Source organism: Microtus oregoni, unplaced genomic scaffold (genome assembly GCF_018167655.1).
Source record: "Microtus oregoni isolate MIOR12 unplaced genomic scaffold, Mior012 000029F_ref0000214, whole genome shotgun sequence".
Taxonomy (NCBI): Eukaryota; Metazoa; Chordata; class Mammalia; order Rodentia; family Cricetidae; genus Microtus; species Microtus oregoni.
In genome coordinates this window covers 25,229,282-25,250,528 of record NW_024543088.1, presented here as the reverse complement: position 1 = coordinate 25,250,528, position 21,247 = coordinate 25,229,282, and the positions used below count along the sequence as shown (strand labels likewise).

At 43.9% G+C, this 21,247-nt stretch overlaps 2 protein-coding genes across 2 annotated transcripts in view; one reads left to right on the top strand and one right to left on the bottom strand.

Annotated features, from left to right (window-relative positions):
• Positions 1-240: 240 nt before the first annotated feature.
• Dnajb11 (DnaJ heat shock protein family (Hsp40) member B11) lies at positions 241-15,981 on the bottom strand. Its single transcript, XM_041678027.1, has 10 exons — positions 15,709-15,981; positions 10,570-10,726; positions 7,531-7,628; positions 6,095-6,227; positions 3,740-3,882; positions 3,278-3,360; positions 3,005-3,062; positions 1,763-1,874; positions 1,329-1,488; positions 241-685 (listed from the first exon to the last, which is right to left on the bottom strand). Exons 1-10 carry the CDS (start codon positions 15,774-15,776, stop codon positions 621-623), a joined length of 1,077 nt encoding a protein of 358 aa, XP_041533961.1. The 5' UTR covers positions 15,777-15,981; the 3' UTR covers positions 241-620.
• Positions 15,982-16,282: 301 nt separating this feature from the next.
• Positions 16,283-21,247, top strand: part of Tbccd1 (TBCC domain containing 1) — a 46,871-nt gene continuing 41,906 nt past the window's right edge. Inside the window, exon 1 of the mRNA XM_041677709.1 lies at positions 16,283-16,462. The gene's annotated coding sequence lies outside the window, so the exon portion shown is untranslated. The remainder of the gene's footprint in view (positions 16,463-21,247) is intronic.

Below are 21,247 nucleotides of genomic sequence, written 5' to 3'. Positions count from 1 at the left end.
TTATTATCAAAGAAAACGAGAAAATGTGTTCTCTCAGAGACAATGAGGTCTTTGTGTAATTTTAATTCATGTAGCTCAGTCTCTGATCTATTAGGTTTCTTCAAGCTCGTTGCTATGAGACACCATATGTGTTTAGTGGGGTCTGAGGGCTGGACCTTCATCGTTCTTTTGCATGCTGTGTGTGTCCATCTTGCTTGATGGGAAGAAAATCAATCCACTCATAGGAAAAAGAAACAGGAGTCAAGGAAAAAAATAACAACAAGATGTATTTAAAAACAGTCTTCTCCAGTTGGCATCTTGAAATGGCTAACAATTATCTCTAACCCCTCATCTGGTTTCCTCTGCTCTGGCGTCCTCTGAGACGTTACTCCTTGAACCTCAAGCGGCAGCACCAGACATGATATCCCCAGAGGGAGAGGTATTAGTTAACCTTCTGCTGGTCATTCTTGTCTGAACACAATAGACAGATTCTTGAACCTCTTATTCATGACGATCATCAGGGAAAAAAAGATTACGCCAAACTTGCATATTGAAAATAATGAAACACACACAAAAAACCCCTGCAGATAATAAATATCGCCGATCCACCTATTTCAACCAAAGTCCAATTTCTTTTACTCCTAATAGCCTTGCAGTCCATTGTATACCTTCTGCACTGATCCTTGTTTGAGCAGCTGCTTGATGCCTGCAGAAAGAACGAGTGACCACATTAACAAAGATGTGACTTGCCCAGGGTTTGCAGGAGGTGTCATGGAGAGGCCCAATGGCTGGATGGCAACCCCCGTTTTCAACTTCACATGTACACATCTCCAATATACACACCTGATCACATGTGGATGTCAAAACATACACACAGGTGATCACTTGTTTCTTTCTCTCAAGGCCCACCCCAAATCCCATGAAGCTCCAGGAAAGAAGAACAGGCAAAACAAGGGAGCAGAGTCACTTCAGCTGATCTTCTGTTCCTTCTCCCTTGCTCTTTCACCAGTTTCACCCCTTTACCTGTTCTCTTACTATTTTAAACGCTTACACCAGCTACTGCTTTCAATTAGCACAGAGAAGTTCGCCCCCACCCGCCCCAATTCTCCTATATCTCACCCTCCCTTTTGGTTTGGTCTAGCTTTTTCACTGAAGTACACAGCCTTTAGTGAGCAGTGACAGCAGGATTTCTTATTGCCTGTACACAGAAAGGCCTACAACCATGTCTCATGCCTCCAAAGGGTTTTGCTATTGTTTTCATATATTCAACCCACACTCATGTGTGCAAATATGTGTGAACAAACACACAGACAGACACTAACACACACACACACACACACACACAGTACCTTCTTTTGCTTCCTCTGTCAGCTGTTCTTTTGGAAAATCTACATCAAAAGTGATTATCAAAGAGCCCTTGATGTTATTGTTGTCAAAGTTAGGAAGCCCTTCCCCTTTCTTCCATAGCTTGGCTCCTGGCCTGGTAATCTTGTCCCGGGAAATATGTACCTGGAAAGGAAAAGTGAACCAAGTGGAGTCGGATTGGCTCACCCTAAGTCTGGCTCACAACTTCTCCCGCGCACTGGTGACAAAGCTGATGCCACAGCTCAACAGAGAAGGGAGGGCAGAGGGCAAGGAGAACCCTAGGCTGGCAGGCACAGAGAGACGCTGCTGCTGGATGTTCAGAAAGAGGAGAGACAGCGGCAGAGGACCAGAAAGGAGCCTGGTTCCAGATGACCTAAACCCACCACATGACCACAAAACTGGAAGCCTGGCTGCTTACCTTGTGACCATCCAAGTGAGTTATGTCCATCTCGAAGCCCACCAGAGCCTCAACTAGTGAGACTGTCACATTTGTGTACAAATCATCGCCTCTCCTCTCAAATATACGGTGCCTGAAATAGAAAAAGGCAGAAACCACTTGAGTTTAAAGTGCTAGAAGAGCCTTGGGAAAAGATGAGCTGTTTCCTCCAAACAGTGAGCCTTAGGCATGCCTTGCGTACAGCCTTATCTGAAATTAGAGTCACGTAAGTCACGCTGAGCTCAATTTCTAAGGCGTGCACAATCAGCAGAAGGGACACAAAGGTAAGGAAACCGCCAACCATTAGGTTACAGAAAAGAAAGACAATGCTTGGCTGAATTTCCCATGCAGTCCAGCAGATAAGGTGAGTAAGAGGACAGAGAGATCACTAAGTTCAAAGCCAGCCTGGGTGACAGACTGACATCTTATCTCTCAAGTGCATCACCCATACCTTGCCAAAGATGTTAGGCTCTAGTTTCTCAGGGAAGTTGTGAAGGGACAAGGTATGCAAGAAGTCACAGGAAAGATCACCCAGCATAGAGTGCAGAGAGGGTAACTAGGGAAGGGGGACCATTTCTGTATAACCTAGTGGGAACAATATTTTAGTCAAGCCTTAAACCCAGACCTATCGCTGGTTTCCAACTATAATACATGAGAATAATAAATAAGAAAGCCCAAATCCTGGGCAAAAATCCTGGGAGTGTTTAAGCGGCACTCCACACTAGAAAGAAGAAACCTATAAAAGCTGGATATTAAATGACTGGAAGGCCTTTTTTATGGAAAACTATTACAGAGCTCCTTGGTTCCTATTGCAGACTGCCTCTCATTTTCAGCTCTTTTTATTTCTTGCTTTGTTGTTGTTTGTTTACCCCAGACTGGATGACTTTGACCTCCTGATCTGCTTGTTTCTATCACCTGAACACTGGCATTATATGTACCACCGAGCCTGGTTTATAAAGTGCCAGGGCCCAAACCCAGGGTTCTGTGCATGCTAGGCAAGTACTCTCCCAATGCCCAGCTCTTTTCAATTCTTACTGAGTCTTTCCTTCCAGCATCTTTTGACTTTTTAAGTCCTAAGAAAATAACTGGGGCTCAAGGTCAGGACCTCACCATTACTGATGGTATAACAGGCCTAAAACAGAAGAAAAAGTGTAGAAGCATCAACTCCATAATCACTCAAGCGAGAAGCAGGGTTGAGAGACACCTCTCCCAGCTGATACCTACTTGACAACTTTGATTCGGAACCGTAAGTCTCCAGGTTCTCCATCCACATGAGGCTCACCTGGTCAGAACAGTTCAAAGAAGACCAAAAGTTACACAAGCCAAACACGTATTTATGTGGCACTTCGAGTAACTTCTAAATCCACTACCTCAGGCAATGGCTCTATCAAGTCTGTTTGGGAAGGCAATGGCTCCACTCCTCCCACATACTGGGTAGCCATTAAGGTATGGGACAAGGCAGAAGTGAGTTAAGATAATAAATACTGGTTATCTCACCTTCTCCAATAAAGGGGTACTCCATGCCATCTCTCACGCCAGGTTCTATTTCTACTTCTAGTGTTCGCTCTTCATTCACTAGTCTGAGACAAAGGGAATTAAAAAGGGAGAAGGAAATAGTAACAAGACCCCAGATATAATCAGATTCACCACTGTCTGGGAGCCTTTTCCTGGACAGTCACACTATGTTGTTTGCCAAAGCTATCTGGGCCTGTTTAGGGCTTCCAGATGCCAACACTCAGGGCAGAGAGACTCTGCATCACACGAACATCAGGGTCTGCTCTCAGTCAGAGCGGGGGAGAAACAAACTCTGCCACATGTCGCTCAGAACTGAAAGGTACTGCCTCATAGCTTAGAGACAGCACTGATCTCCTTGTAGAACGTGGTGGGGGAGGGGACAGCCAGGTACAGACAATCAGAACATTCATGTGTCAAGAGACCCACAGAGGGCCTTTCACTTACTTGACATTAGGGCACTCATCACAAACCACCTCCTGGGTCATCTGGAAGCGCCCCGGCCCCAGCTGTGTGGTTCGCATCTCCTGCCGACAGTTGCATTTCCGTTTGCCAGGAGCCTGCCTGGCTACAGGCTTGTTTCTAACTACCTAAGGATGCAGAAAACGGCCTTTAGTTGCCTCAGTGGAGCAATGCTCTGCACATCTGCCTTTTCTACAAGCCACCCCTCACAGAGACTGACACACAAGAACACAAACACACACTTAAACGACTCTAAGCTCAACCCAAAGCTGTAGGAGTAGAGATAGGGGATGACTCCAAAACAAGGTGAAGTACCAGCATTTCCACGACACACCTAGGGCTACTGAATTAAAGAGATCATAAAATTACTGTTATTAAGAAATCTGAGTTTTGTAAAACATAATCCCACAAAGAACAATCACAGCATTCAAAATCTGCTGTGTGGCTACTACCCGCTCTACAACTCATCTCTCCAAACCACCTTTCTGTTTTAGGCAACCGAGTCCAAGACTGATCCCCAGTGCTGTCACCACTCAGATACCAACATATACGAAAAAAAAAAAACAATCATCTCTGTGTAGATGACTGTTTTCAAACATCAATCCCTCTCAGTACAAACAAAAACAAGAAATGAAAAGATATATCTATTATCTATGTAGATATAATGATATATAGCATATCTGTATCTCCTCAATTACCTAGTGAGCTTGTGGTCTTGTGGCCAGCCTGGACTGTGTAATACTTTGCCCCCGACCCCCCCAAAAAAACTCAAAAACCCAAGAACATATTTTGGGACTAGAGAGATGGTTCAGTGGCTAAAAGCACATACTGCTTTTGTAGAGGATTGAATTGGATTTCCAGCATCTATATCTGATGCCTTGCACATCTATACTTGTGTGTACATCACCCCACACAGACATACACAAAATTAAAAATAAAAAACTTTACAAAAGCTCCGCATTCTTGTATTTGTGTGACTGCATGGCATTGTGTTCATGCAGCAAAGCAACACAAACGTTTGGAGAAGACTCCCCCCCCCCCCCCAAGAGCTCAGACACCTCTAGGCGTGCACACACTCATCTAACCACAGGTCTACAGGCAGCTCTCATTCTTCTCATGAACAGTGAGGAACTGCAGCCATATGCTTAAGTAAATAAGTAAATGGCAGGGTTTGAAAGTATTCAGTCTAGCTGCAAAGTCCACTCCAAACTTTAAGGAAAACAACCTCAGGTTAAAGAATGCAAACTTTTACTAGAGAACTAGGACAACTTTCTCACTTCATAGCAGATTTCTAAAAGAAAAGACTCAAAAATTAACAAAGACCAGAATTTTTCACATTAAAATGAGTACTTGTATTAAGTAAAATAAATCTTAAATATCGTGTAAAGACAAGTCATATTATAAATGGGTAGATATATCTGTCTTACGGCTAACAAAAACAGTAGCAAGAATGAAGTGGTCTTAAGTCAACAAGAGAAAGACAAACAGGGCACACGGCAAAGGAGCATTTCACAAGAGGAAACAAACAGCGCCAATAAAAGAGACTTATCCTAGCTCGTAATTAGGAAGCACAAACCAAGACCACAATGAGGTAGCATCCCATACGGGTAGAGTGCCTGCCAACATGTGTGAAGCCTTAGGTTCAATTCCCACAGCTCCAGTACTGGGGGCAGGGGAGCAAATCTACTGAGCCTCATAAATTGCCATGGCATGCTGAGTGTTGACACAGACAATTTCAAACATCCTATGGCGTTTTCTCATGAAGTATGAACATGTGCTAACACGATCCAGCTATTCTACTCTTACACTTATCCATGTCAGAGACATCCTTGCTTACGTGTAACTAGAATACATACAGGAATGTTCACATATAGGACTCTTTCGGCGCTAAAGACCAAACAAAACCAAACAACCCTACTGATGGTCACCATGGGATTTTATTCAGCAGACTAACAGCTGCAAGCATGACTTATAGGAACAAGTCTGTCTCAAAAATGATGATATGCCATCTTTACAGACTCAAAGACAACAAAAACACACTTAGGTTCATGTACGTGTAATAAAGCAGAATAGCAGTGGTAAAGTTATCTCTGCGGTGACGTAGGGGATGAGAGGCGGAGCAGCACACAGCAGGAAAGGCACGGTGCTGCTTCACTGAGTTCTTGGGCTAGGTAATGAGCTCAGTTGTGAGTGTTAGGAATTAGGATTAGGATTAATTCAATTGTGTGTCAGTCACTCCCTCTTGTCCTCTAAAAGACAAAAAGGACATTAAAATCTCTGATTTTTGGTCAAAAGAGCAAGTTCTGTGCATCAGTGTGAGCAGGTGTATTGTGAACTTACTTCCACAAAGTTTCCGGCGTACACTTCTTCTAAAGTAACTTCGAGATCGACGATGATGTCACTTCCTCTTGGGATGTTTCTGTCCTGCTGACGAGGGGTTCCTCCAAACATGAAGCCAAAATCTCCAAAGAAGCTGTAGATAGACAGCAAATTCATCAGGAAAAGAACTCAAATCCTATGTCTCACAATTAGTTATTTTCTTCACACTGATAAAATACTGCTTCCTACCAGCACACTATATAAACAGACATTTTTAATGTACTGGAGTCAAATTTAAATTTACATAGTATCAGGTTGCCTCCCACTATAAAAACACAATATGATTCATACACAACAGCAATACAGGAACACACAGCATATCAATGGATTCAATATTGGCTCAATCAATGAAATAATCCATTTCAATACTGAGGAAATCCAGACATGACAGACCTAATAAAAAAGGGTCTAATATAGATAATCCTATGCAATTTAAACTTTCTGGTTAATTAAAGTTTTGTTTTTTGGGGTTTTTTGGGGGGGGGGTGGTTCTCTGTGTAGTCCTGAACATCCTGGAACTTGCTTTGTGGACCAGGCTGGCTTCAAACTCAGAGATCCACCTGCTTCTACCTGGGATTAAAGGTGTGCACCATCACCAGGCCCAATTTAAGGAATTCTTTAATGTGATCCTAAGACATCTGAACATATTGCGTGTGTTCACTACATGTGCTTTTGAGAGATTGACTTGGACAAAGAAGCTACCACTCTGTACAAAAGCCTTGGGCACTTGTTTCAAGTTGGAAGCAAAGCCTCGGGACACTGTAATCCATAGTGAAAGGAAGTCCTGGCCTATACAAGGTCAGAATCAGTGTATGAGGTAATGAAAGGACTCCCAGCTGGAGTTGTCAGATGCCTGCACTCTGAACCCTTCAGCTGAAGAGAAAGGGCCATGTAGAGGAGGGGAGTTTCTCCTTCTGACGTCTCCAACATCGCTTCAGTGGTGGGGGAAGAGGCACTTTCCTGACAGGCTCAACAGATAACCCTAATCTTACTTGAGGCACAGGTCCACAGAAGCCTTTGGGAATCTGAAGAAATGAAGGTTCACACCACACAAGTGCAGATGCAAGCATCTTTCTGTTTATAATCACAGAGTGAACTCTGGCTTAGATCTCCTGGTATAAAACGTCATGATGTATGGAGTCAAGTGTCAACAAGGAGGGTTCAGAGTGAGAAGTGTGTGTTAGCATTTCTGCATCCTCAGTTACCAGCAAGCCAAGTGCGATAGGAGGTAAAGAGACCCTATGACTTCCTTCTCTGATGGGGACTATCACAGCTACCCCTTTGTTGTCCACAGGATGAAACAGAGGCAACTCTGCCCTCTGCTTCTGAGAATAATTCATTTAGTGCCTAAATGGATGTCTCAGGATGTAATACTCGCAAACGGGCAAACAACTTACTGTGAGAAGATGTCCCCATGGGAGCTCTGATGACCGTCTTTCAAGCCTTCTTCCCCGTAAGTATCGTACTGTTTCCGTTTCTCACTGTCTGACAGAACCTGGGATACACAGAGTGGGGAAAGTGTCATACTCCGTCAGTCAGTTAAGATACACTCATGTCTACAGCTGGCTTCCATCCTGACCCTGAGCTTCTCAATCCTTCCTGAGAGTGTGATTTTTATCATATGGTATTAAGGCATATTTAAAGTTATTACCTTGTGTTTGTGTTAGAGTTTTGAGATAAGGTCTTCCTACATGGCTCGGGCTGGCCTAGACTTCCAAATATAGCTCTGGGTGGCCTCAAACTCATGCTCAACCTGCCTTAGCCTCCTGAGTAGAATCCTACACATACAGCACCACGACTGACAGGCTGTTTTAACAGACTGAACTCTTAATGCCCTATCTATTCCACATTGCCCAGTTCATGCTTTTACCTTCAAGTTATTGAAGCTGATTTAGCATTTTAAGAATGGTATTTAGGAAATGTGACTGTGAAGGTTGAGAAGGCACCACGAAAGAGGAAATTACTATGCAGGTTAATTTTCTAGGCAATTCAATTCCAAGGCTAATAATTCTCTCACTAAACTGTAAGCTAGAATATAACTATGGCAGATTATCATGACTGATAGGTGCACTAAATTAGTAGTTTTAAAAACACCACCCACCCCTGTAACACACACCACACATTACAAGACGGGCGTGCCAAGAAAAAAGGCTCATGGGCCCTGAAGTAAAATCCATAGCTACATTTTCATACTTCTGTTTTTCATACTTTGGTATGCATACAAATCCATTCGTAAAAGAATGTTGTCTGCTTTAAGTGTGTGTGTGTGTGTGCACGCACGTGCGCACACGTGCAAGCATGTAACTTTGTGACATCTTCAGTTCAAGAAAATATTTGTTAAGAAATACATTGTTGAGAAAATATTAATGAACATTACTCTATGTTTTTAGAGTAAATTTCACTGCCTGCTTAATGTTTGTGTGATCTAAAGAATGTAAGAAAAAATTTGTTTCTAAGCATGTAAAAATTTGCTTTCAACATGCAAGAAGAAAAAAATGTATATAGGAGATTGATTAAAAACTAAGTATAAAAATATTTATATATGAAATCAATTACTTTGTATGTCAGTTTTAAAGAGGGCTCAAAAGATGGCTCAGCAGTTAATAGCATTTGATGCTCTTATAGAGGACCTAGATTTAGTTCCCAGCACCCACATGGTGGCTCACACCCATCCATGACTCCAGTTCCAGGGGATTCAATGCCCTCTTCTGATTTCCATGGACAACAGGTATGCACAAAGTATACCTACAGACAAGCAGGTACATTCACCCACATAATTTTCTCTTTAAAAGCTTATTAATTTAAAAAATAAAAACGAGGGGAGTGCTGAATAGACAGATGGCTTAGTGGTTAAGAGCACACGCTGCTCTTGCAGAGGACCCAAGTTTGATTCCTAGCAGCCATGCTGGGTGGCTCACAACCACTGTAACCACAGCTCCAGGGCATCTGAAGCCTCCGACCTCTGTGAGTATGTCCTGTACTCATACACATGCATACATGTATAAATAATAACTGTTGAAAATAAAATATAGAAAAGTTCTTTTATTTTAGAAACATGAAGCATAAACATACATACATACTTTTGAAATTTAAGAGCTTTCAATCTTCCTTTGGACGTGTGTAAACTCCTCACTATGTTGCTCAGTCCAGGTTTAATCCCAGAGCTCAAGCGATGCATTTAGCTCAGTTTGCAGGTAGCTAGAGTCACGGGTGCTTTCCACTATCCACAGTCTACTTTAGAGGTGGGGTGAAGGAGAGTAGATGACTAGCCAACTGCTATACAGACTCTCAACTAGCTAAAATACAATAATCAATCTTATCTCAGCAGAGCAAAAGAAAAAAAAAAGAACCCTTTTATTTGCTAAAGAGTCTTTGAACTGTGTGAATGTTCTGATCTGTGCACGATAATTTACCTGGGAGAAAGGAAAAAAGGTTTGAATGACACAAAGAAAAAAAGAAAATCTGCAACAATACTACAAAGGTAGTTAGGGTCAAATAAACCTCAATTTCATAAGTGAGATATGTATAGCCCGCTCAGTTATGGATAAAGAGAACTGCAGATTCATTATCAAGAGCAGAACATAAAGCCAGGCATCGTGAGGCCAGCCTGGTCTACACAGTTAGTTCCAGGATAGCCAGAGCTACATAGTGTGATACCTTCTCTTTCTCTCTCTCTCTCTCTCTCTCTCTCTCTCTCTCTCTCTCTCTCACACACACACACACACACACACACACACACAGGAAAGCACTGAACAACAACAATAAAAAAGTGTAAACCTGGCTTTTGATGGAAGTATTTTGAGTACTGGGTTCCTAGCGAATCATAACACTATTCCTAGGAAACAGTGGAAATGTGAAGTCTATTATCTCACAAGAAACAAAATGGTATGTGTCATTTTAGGGGCCACCAGCCCTCAGACGTACACATGGGCCCAGGTTAGGACTTTTTTTTTTTTTTTTTTTTTTAGAGACAGGGTTTCTCTGTGGCTTTGGAGCCTGTCCTGGAACTAGCTTTGTAGACCAGGCTGGTCTCGAACTCACAGAGATCCGCCTGCCTCTGCCTCCCGAGTGCTGGGATTAAAGGCATATGCCACCACCGCCCGGCAGGGGCTGGCAAGATGGTTCAGCCATTAAGAACCCTTGCTGCTCTTGCAGAAGACCTGAGTTTGGTTCCTGGCACCCACATTAGGCAGCTCACAATCACCTGTGACTCCAGGTCCAGGAGATCTGATCCCTCTTCTAGCCTCTGTGGATACTCACACACACCTAGCACATATACACATAAATAAAACAAGCCCTTAAAAAGGCGGGAAATGGGATCTATTGATAATGACCGCACTGTCTGTTTTCACACAGAGACGAATGAGGGAGGGCTCTCTGTACTCTGGTGTTCTCCTACCCACAGGTTTTGCTCCTCTTTGGTTTTCACGGCTCACCTCATAAGCAGCACCCAGATCCTGGAATTTCTCCTGGGCTTGGGGATCATCAGGGTTCCGGTCAGGATGAAGCTGCAGGGCCAGTTTCCTGTAGGCCTTTTTGATGTCCTTTATGGAGGCGCTTCGAGGCACCCCCAAGATCTTGTAGAAATCTCGCCTGAGAGGATGGGTACATGAGACTTCATCAGAGCGTTCCGCATGACATTTTAAATTTACTTCTTTATTCTCTGACAATTTCATGTGTGCATATAATGTCCTCTGGTCATTCTCACACGATTGCCTTACCCTCTCTCACCCCTCACTCACACTGAGACTTCCTTCTTCCCAATAAGTCCCCTTTCCTATTCTCATATGTTTTATTTTTTGTTTGTTTTTTGCCCACTGAATTTGGTCAGGGAGACTTACATAAGTGTGCGCAGGGAGGAATTTACTGGAGCCTGGGCAACTACCAGCAGCTACATCCCTAAGGAACAATGACTCCCCCTCACCCAGCAACCATTAACTGTCAATAGCTCTTCCCTCGGGGAGGGAGGGATGAATCGTTTTTGTTTGTTTTAAAATTTGTTTGTCTGAGTCATCTCTCTAGCTCTATAATAAATTAAAACATATGAATATGTATGTGTGCCTGTCTGTCTCTATGTGCTTGTAGAATGCAGAACCTTCGCAGTTGTGAGCTGTCTGATGTGGATGCTGGGAACTGGACCCCAGTCCTCTGTAAGAACAGCAAGTGCTCTCAATCACTGAATTATCTTTCTAGCCTCAGGATGTATTATATTTTTAAAAATGGGAAGTACTTTTTTCTTTTTTTGTGCTTTATGGCTCTACACAAGTAATTACAGCTAAAACCCAAACAATCAAATTAATTCTCTCTTTACTCCCTATATTGGCTTCCAATGATTTTTTAAAAATCTGGATCCCCTGGATCTGGAGTTACAGGTAGTTGTGAACCACCACATGGGTGCTAGGGTCCTCTGCAAGAGCAGCAAGTGCCCTTAACTGCTGAGCCATCTCTCCAGACCCACCCCCGTGACTTCTGACTGTTTCCAAAAGTCAAATAATTTCAAAAGAGAGTTATCTTTTTACTCACAAAGATTGTATCACATAAATGTCCCGACAGTAGCACTTTGTGAACATTATAGATAGATTCACTGAAGGAGTTAAAATAAAAAGTAAGCAAAGTTTAAATAGTAATTTTGAAGGAAGAATAGCACTACTCTGTATGTGAGAATTACAGCACATTTTGCTGGGGAAAATGCACTTTATGTATACATTGGAGTAACTACACTAACTTGCTAAGATCAGGTCTTTGTGATATACAGCCTCTACAGTTCACACACAGGAGCCTCTATATCCTGGTAGTTAAGAGTATGCACATAGCATGAACTGGGACATAAAGTAGAGCACACAGCCGGAGCTGCGCAGGGATCAGCCATAAAAGGGTTCTCTGCAGGAAGTGTTAATGGAAAGCTAGAACGGGACTATAAAAGACATTCCAGGGAAGGGCCATATCCAGATTATTCCCGAATGAGCTGAACACATACGAATGCTCACACCACCTACTTTTTTGGACAGAATTTTAGCTATCAGAATTTATTATCAAAACATTATTTTAATAATGGAGCTAGAAAAGTTACAGAATAAATATTAACACAGTATGGATGGAAATCTTCAAATGTATAGGGAAAATGAATATTAAAAAACGTATTGTATGTTGTAGCTCAGTCAGTAGAATGGTTGCCTCTAATTTCTGAAGCCCTGAATTCATGATGGCCCACACCTGCAGTCCAGGTATTCAGAAAGCTGTGATTAGTTTATACTCTGAGTCACACTGTTTGAAAAGTCATTTGGTATTTTAATCATTCTGTCAGGGTTTGGGTTGGTTTTGATAGATAGAGTTTCAAGACTTTGAACTTACTATGTACCTGAGGTCAGTCTTGAACTCCTGACCCTCTTGCCTCTACCTCATAAATGCTGAGTGTATAGGCATATGAACCATGTCCAGCTCAACTATATCATTTTGTTTTGTTTCTCAAGACAAGGTTTCTCTGAAGCCTTGGCTGTCCTGGAACTCACTCTGTAGACCAGGTTGGCCTCAGACTGTCAGAGATCTGCCTGCCTCTGCCTCCTGAGTGCTGGGATAAAGGCGTGCCCACCCAGCCCAGCTCAACTATATCATTTTTAAAACTGATCACTCACAGGAAGTCCCTACCTAATCTGTAAGCTTGTGACATCTCATGAGAAAGGAACCAGCTATTTAATAATGAAAAGGCTAACTATATAGAGAGTGAGGCTTACTTAAGTAATATTCTTAAGAATATGCTATGTAGAAGGGTGGATTAAACAAAAATAAGGATGTTTTAAAAACTATGGAAAGCCACTACTTTGTTAGCTAATTCAAAAAATATATAAAGTGCCACCCAATCATGATCTTAAAAGTTCTTACAGGGGAGCTGAATTCAGTTTTCAGCACCCAAGATGGGTGACTTACACCCACCTTTAACTTCAGCTCCGGGGAATACAAAACCCTTTTCTTGCTTCCATGGGCACCTGCACTTACATGTCCATACCCGCACACAGACACAAATGTACATGTACTTAAAATTAAAATCTTAGTGACAGACAGACAGATGGATACACAAACACAGAGAGAGGATTCTGAACATAGGTACCCTGCACGAGTGGGTGACCTTTCCCTTAGAAGGCAAGGATTATGAAGTGAAAATCTCAGCGCCCCCCGGACAAAAGGCTGTCACCACTGTCCTTGGTTGTCCATCATAAGTCGATGGAAGCCTCTACAGCTGATGACACACACATTTTGGTTACAGGATACAGAGAAATCAAGTTGGAGATGACATGAGAACTTCCTGCCTCCTGGCCAGCTTCTACAGAGCCAGGTTACGTAGGCTGCGTGAGAAGAAAAATTACTAACATTGGCCAAAAAGGCAAGATGTACCCACATCTGGTACAATAGTGATGCAAAGATTAGAGGGCTAACCTACTGCTTTCTGATTGAATTTGAGGCCTGCTCCACAGAAGGGAATTTCTATCTGGTATTGTAAAGTTGTTTGAAAGCCCATGGCTGGGGCGGTCATAGGCCCTGGGGTAGGGGGAGACCTAGTACTGCTATTTTGTTAAATAGACATGTGATTTTTAGGTTATACCTGCAATATAATTATGTCTTGTAAATGTTTAGGCTATGGCTATAGACAGATTCACACACTCTGAGCCTTGGTCATAGAGGCATCTTTTTACAGGTGGCAGTAGGTAGCGCATCAACGAGATTGGTCCAAGTGTAGAGAAGAGGTAAGTGACTGCTAAGTGCTTGGTTTTAAATGGAACATCTATTTCAACCTTCCCTGCCTCTCCCCAAGTCCCCAAGGTTCAGGGAACACCGTGGGAGGTGGGGTAGTAAGAACGTAAAAGCAGGGGAAGGGAAGGAGCGCTGTCAAATTCTGTCTTCTGGAAATGGCACTGGAAAGACCCTCACAAAGAATACCCCAATACCATTAGTCCCCATCCCAGCAGCCACATCAGCTAAGTGGGCTCAGTGAGTTATGTGAAGGTGGGAAGGGGGCATGCTGGTGTGTGCCCAGGGGGAGTGTGTGTGGGCGTGGGTGGGGGATTGTGGGTAGGTATGATTACATTGTGTGGGTATGAAGTTGTCAGGGAATAAGTAAAGAGGGAAGAGGTTAAATGACAGCTCAATAAAATGGCTGGTATAGCTCAGTGCCAACATTCTATTCCCCAGAGGCTACTTTATGAGTGACTGGAGTTTAAAGCTATAGAATTTAAAAATATTAGTATTTGCCAGGAATAGTCACTCATGCATGGAATCCCAGTGCATGGGAAGAGGAGGCTGAAGGAGCATGAAGGAGTTCAAGGTTCCCCTCAGCTACACACTGAGCTGGAGATCAACACACCTCAATTCCCAACTGCAACACTCTATGCTGATGTTTTGCTAAATACTTTGGGCACTCATGGTTTAATCAAACTAAGGGAAAACAATACAGTCTATGTAAGAAATGCTAACTTTTAGAAATTTAAAATATTTCACAAGGTTAAAAAAATGACAAAATGTAGGCATATATGCAAAGAGCATAAAAGAAACAACTTTAAAAGCTATTGGAGGTAAAGCAACAACCTACAGACTGTCAGAATCTGACACCTGCTCGTTTCTGGTGTGTTATTTTTGTGGTTTCTTATTTATTTGAGATGGGGTGTGCTGTAGGCGAGGCAAGCCTGGAACTCACACCTTAGAGTAGCAGAAGATGACCTTGAATTCTGATCCACCTGTTTCCACCCGCCAAAAGCTGGGCCTAAGGGTGCAGGCGCTCTAGAACACAGTCTAGTATGCAGGCGCTCTAGAACACAGTCTAGTATACCTCCCGAGTCATCGGAACTCTGGGGTCGTGCATTTTAGATGCTGGGAGAACCTCAAAGTCTGCTCTTTTTCCTTGAAGGGAGGTACAATGTTTTGCCCGGTTTCAGAACATCGATAAAGTTCCTTCAAACTTGTGTGATTCCTAAGAGTGGCCTAAGGCTAGGCTCCCAGATTCTATTACCTGCTAGTGAACAGCACTTCCCACTGGTACCATCCAGCTCAAGAAGGAACCGTGGAGAGACAGGGAGCCCAGAAGACAGTTCAGGTTCGCTAAGCCCAAGAAGGTGGGAAGCACGAAGGTTCCCTAAAGGGTGTTGTGGCTCCCTCAAGCCAATTTCCTTCAGTCCGAGCTTGGCTTCCCTACATGCATCTGACTTGGCATCACTTTAGTGTCCGCCCCACGGACGCTGGTTGCAAGCTTGGTAACCCACGGTCCCACCTTCGAGTTCAGCAAATCCACGTCCATAACCTGAACCCCGGCTTGGCACTCACTACCTTCATTTCCATCAGGAGCCCCGTCCCTTCCTCAGAGTTCCGTGTCCCTACTTCTGCTCACAGCCACTTAACTCCCTCCAATGCCCAAACCAACTGCAACCAACTCCCGCTCTTCTGGGAAATCTGGCTCCGCTGGGCCAGCCTGGCCCACACGACCCCTCCGTCCCTCGGTCCAGCTCACTGCCCCCTCCTCGCTGCCACCCGCGTCCTTCTCAGCAAAGGCCGCCCCTCGGGCCCCGTGCCGCGCGGAGCCCCGTCCTCACCCGGCCATCACAGCACCGATGAGGTACAGCAGCAACAGGCAGAAGGTGCTCAGGTTCTGCGGGGCCATGGTGTCGCCTGGTCCCGCACTCTCGGCCTCCCGTGCCGCTGCGTACGCTGACCAGCCCTTCCGGCCCAGACAGGCCGCCTCACGCCGGGGTCTCTCGCCGGGCCGCCGAGACAGCTAGCGCGCCCCCTCTTCGGCTGCCACTTTCCGGGAGCCCCCAGAGCCGGCGAGCAGCCAGGCGTGGGCCAATCGCCGTCGGGGACATCACACGCGGCCGCCACTCCGCAGCCAATCAGCGCGGTACACTTCACCTCCGAGACGGCGCGGGCAGCCAGTCAGAAAACGGAACTGTGGCCGCGGCCTCCGGCCAATGGGAAGAGGAGACGTCTGAGGTTCGCGCCGCCCGGAAGCGCCTGCGACTCGGAGAGAATTTCAGGTGGAGAGGGGCGCGCCGCGAGGAAACCCGAGCGTCCACCAATCGCGGGGCTCCTTCCCAGTTCTGACCAATTGCTTGCGAGAGGGCTTAACTTGGTTACCAGTCTAGAAACTACGTCGCGTGCGCCCGGGACGCGCGATCGCCAAGGCGATTGCTTGGTGCTGAAGTACATAAGGCCCCTTGCATAGGGATATGATCGCACAGTACAAACTGATTACAAATATTCTCGATTTCTTAGAAAAGAGACTTGGTCCCTTATAGAGAAGCTGCCGCGGAGACCGACTTGAGATTCGACTTCCAGCACTCCGTAGCGGTGAGACGACCCCACCCCCTACCCCACTTCAGAACCCGCTTTCGAGAAAACTCAGGGAAAGCGTTCATTGGCGGTGTTGGGATTTTTTAATTGAAATATTTTCTGTAAATTTCCCAGCAGAGTTGCACATAGTAAGCTTGCAATTAATAAAAGCCGTTATTATAGTTCGAAGTAGAGCTTCTTCGTTGGCTGTTCTTTCCTCCAGTTTCGTTTATCACAGAAAAACTAGTTGTTTAGCAAAGCCTCTTCGCTTAGCTTTGCTTCCTGCATAGGTTATCCAGATCTTTACCGATGAATGGTATCTCGATTATGTCCACTATAGCTCCACCTCTTGCCCAAGTCAGTTATCTCCTGACTTTGTATCTCGATATAAAGGTCTCCTAACTTAATATCTCGATACAGTATTTTAAAATAGTCCTGCTCTCCTCCCCATGATGTGTGCACGTGCGAGCGCACTAGAGCCCTAGAGATCACAGATTAGCCTAAACTGGTGGACCTGGGAGCCCAAGGTCCTGTATCTGTCTGTCTGGCCAGCCCTGGGATTTCAAACCGTTGTTGCCTCAGTTGCTACTATGGGTGGAATTCAAGGCCTCCTGCTTGTACAGCAAGTAAGTGGCAAGCTTTACAGACTAAATTGTCTCCCCAGCATCCTTGTGACTTTTTAAAATATATATCAAATCATGTCACTCTGCTGCTTAAAAGCCTTAGTGGTTTTTCATTTCACTCAAAGTAAAATGCCAACTCCATGGCAACTTACAAAGCTGTCTAGTTTAATAATTAGTATCCTCCCCTGCTAAATACCTTTAGATGTTCCAGAATAATCAGCTCCCTTCCTCCTTTTTAAACATTTTCATTGTATGTATCCATTGTATACGGTACTTCCTTGCATAGGCAAATTACGCAAGTATATAATGTACACGGAGCATATTCTGCCTCACCATTTGCCCTCTACCTTTCTTTTTCCTTCTGTCCTGTTATTCCCTTTGTTTCTTTAGAACATTGGCCTCTACTTTCATTCCATGTATACATATGTAATTTTAAGTACCTATATAAAACCTGGTAACCACAAATGAGAGGAGACTGGCTTAATTCCCTTTAGATGAATATCTCAGTTTGTATTCATTTTCCTGTAGACAGCCTAACTGCATTCTTTATAGTTAAACAAAAAAAAATCATTGTCTATGTAAAACACATTTTCTTTATTCTGCTGCTGTTGAACTCCTGCGTTAGTTCTGTATCTTAGCTATTGTGAATTGTGCTGGAACAAACATTGATATTTTGTCAAAACCCCTTTGTGCATTAATAAAATGCTTATTCTTATGTGCATGAGTGCTCTGCCTGCATGTAAGCCAGTACATGCCTGTTGCTCAAGAAGGCCAGAAGAGGGTGGAGGATCCCCTGGAACCGGAGTTGCAGATGGATGTGAGCAGCCATGTTGGTGCTAGGAATCAAATCCAGGTCTCCAGAAGAACAGTTAATGTTCTTAACCTCCAAGCCATCTCTGCAGCCTGGCTTGCAAGTGTTGTAGTGAGAATTTTTACATTGAGAGATAGGTCTATAATTTTCTTTGTAGTGTCTTTGTCTGATGTTACTAGGAGGGTAAATTGGTTTTATTTTTAAACTGTTATTTTATGGACTACTTTGAGAAATGTTGGTGTTTTTCCTAAAGGTTTGGTAGAATTCTGCCGTGAATCTATCTGGGATCTGGGTTTGGGCTTGTCTTAGTCACTGTTCTCTTGCTGTGAAAAGACACTATGACCAAGGCAACACTTACAAAATAAAGCACTTAATTGGGACCTTACTTAGGGTTTCAGAGACTTAGTTCATTACCATAATGGCAGAGAGGATGGTGGCATGCTGGCAGGTGCTGGAACAGTAGCTCAAAGTGCTATATCCTGATTCACAAGGAGAGAGAGACAGAGGCAGAGAGAGAGAGTGCGCTCCTAGGCCTGGCATGGGCTTTTGAAACCTCAAAACCCACTCCCTAGTGACATTCTTCTGCCAACAAGACCATACCTACTCCAACAATTACACACTTCATCCTTTTAATCCTTTCAGAGTCCACTCCATGGTGACCAAGCATTCAAATGTATTAACTTATAAGGGCCATTCTTTAAATCGCTGCAGGACTCTTTTTAATTGGGAGATTTTTATTGTTTTTTAATTATTCTTACTGCTTCAGTATTGATGCTTATTACACAGTTGTTTAAATTACTTATTTCCTCTTCATGTAACTGACAGGTTTTATACTTCTAGAAATTTGTCCATTTTCTTTTAGATTTTCCTGGTAATGGGAATTTCCTTGTTATCTTGAAATGGTTCCCATTTTATCTCTGTTTTGTTGAATTAGGGCTTCTGTCTGTGTTGGTTAGTTTGGGTGAGATTTGTTGATTCTGTCATTTCATGGATTCTTTATATCTTTTTCCAATTCAGTTTTGTTCATTTCTGTGCCCCTTCCATTTAATATTGTGTTTATTTTGCTCGTGTGCACATGCCGGCGCAGTGTGCACATGGAGGCCAGAGGACACACTTGTAGTCTGTTCTCCTTCCACCATGTCAATCCTAAGTACTGAATTCAGGTGGTCAGTCTTGCTGGCAAGAGCCTTTTCCTGCTGAGCTGTGTCCTAGTTTCATTCCTGTTGCAATGATAAAAATATCCTGAAAAAAAGGTGACAGGGGAGTAATGTCTCTTTGACTTACAATTCCAGGTTACATAAAAAGTCCTGTCATTGCAGAGAAGTCTTAGGGCAGGAGTTTGAAATAGCTGTTCACAGCACATCCACAATCAGGAACAGAATCAAAAATACTGTGTTACGGCTCGGAAGGGAAAGGTATCCTGGCTGTCAGAAGCCAGGCTATACCTATAGCCCTATTCTGGGTGGGGATGGTTTCCCCACAGGAATGTAGCAATCCTGCTCCTCTCAGAGAGAGCCATTATAGCTCACCTCTGCTCCGCTCTGCTAAGAGTTTCCCTGCAGAGATCGTTGTCAGTTGCTTCCCTGAGTGCTCTGTTCCTCTGAGTTACTTCTCTGCTTCTCTCTGCTAAGGGAGAAACCCCAGCAGAAACGTAGCAGTTTGCTCCTGCTCCAGCAAAAGTTGTTACTCCTCTGCCTTGCTCCACTTCCGGGAAAGGTCTTCACCCAAAATTCATTCAAGAGATTTATTGGGAGGTAAGCATCCAGGAGTGTGGCTGCCTCGGCCAGGGTGGAAAAAGGCAGCTCCCAGCTGAACAGGTACAGGGTTTATATATAACCTTCTTAGGGGCAGAGTTTTTCCACAGTGAAGCTTTTCAGGGTGGGAATTGGTTGGATTTCAATCCCTGAGCTTCGAACAAGCTCAGAGATTGGCTGGATTTTGTGCTTAGGTTGGTTTCATGCTCAGGTTTTTATGATGAGTTGGTCAGGAGCAGAGTGTGTTTCAGGGTCAAAGTGTGTTTTTTGTCTCTGGTTTCAGGGTCAGGGTATGTTTCTTTCACTGTCTCTGGTTTCAGGGTCAGGATGTGTTTCTTTGGCTGGCCCCTTTACCTTACAAGTATCCATGTTGCCTGCCCCCTCACAGGTCTACTAGCCTCTCTACTTGTATATAGGTCAGGGCTCCATCCAGGGAAGGGGGTCAGTTAATAATCAAGACAGTATTCCCCATTCATGCCCACAGGCCAACCCGATCTACTTAATTCCTCCATTGAAATTTTCTTCTCAGCTGATTTTGGATTTTGGTAAATTGACAATTAAAAACTAACCCTTGCAGCCACTTTGCAGTCAATGCCCTCGGCAATCACTTACTTTCCACCCACTGAGTGGAGGTTTGTCTTATCCTGTTTTCCCAAGACCCTAAGGTGAATTTTAAAATTATTTTAAAATGTAAGTAGGCACTTCCCTCTTAGAACTAATTTCATGGTTACAGGGAGATGGCTCAGTGAGGAAAAGCACTTACCATGCAAACCTAATGACCTGAGTTCAGTCCTAGAGACCCTCATAGAAAGCCAGCTGTGATAGCTCACATGTGTAATCTCAACATGCCTACTTGAAGATGGGAGGCAGAGAAAGGGAATCTGAAAACTTGAAGTCCGGCTAGCCTGCAGCACAAAGCAAAGACGCACAAACAGTAGGAGAGGGTTGGTGAGATGGCCCCGTGAGTAAAGAGGGATGCTGTCAGTTTCGATTACCCAAGTTCAATCTGTGGCACCCAAACGGTGGAGAGAACTGACTCCCTGCCTGGCTACTGGCCAATCAGCATTTTTATTAAACAAGTACAAGAGACAAATCTTTGCGGGGTACAAGACCATTGTCCTGCAGCATACAGAACTTTTTATTTGCTTTGCTGAGGCTTTCATTTCTTCAGTATTCTCTTCACTGAATTACACTTTTATATCAACTTGACTATGTCAGGAATTAACTTAAAGCCCAAGCAGCTGGCACCTGTGAGGGGTTTTTGTTTTGTTTTTGATTGGATCACTTGAGGTGGGAAGATCCACTCTCAATCTTCTGGTGGCAGCCTCTAGAAAAGATGTGGAAAGAAGCTTTTGCCCTTTGCCTGCTTGCCCTCATTCTCACTGGCAAATTCAAATGACCTGCTGAGGTGTTCCTTCATGGCATTAGAGCAGTGGTTCTCAGCGTGTGGGTTGCATCCCCTGGAGGTCTTCTATCATATGTCCTGTATGTCAGATTGTACATTATTATAAAGCTTTCCTAGCCTAATAAGCCTCTCCACCAATGCAATAGTCCAAATCAAACCAAATGAGACCAAGTTAAAAGAAGCCCAGGTTTAATGGATTCCAGTGCTCCA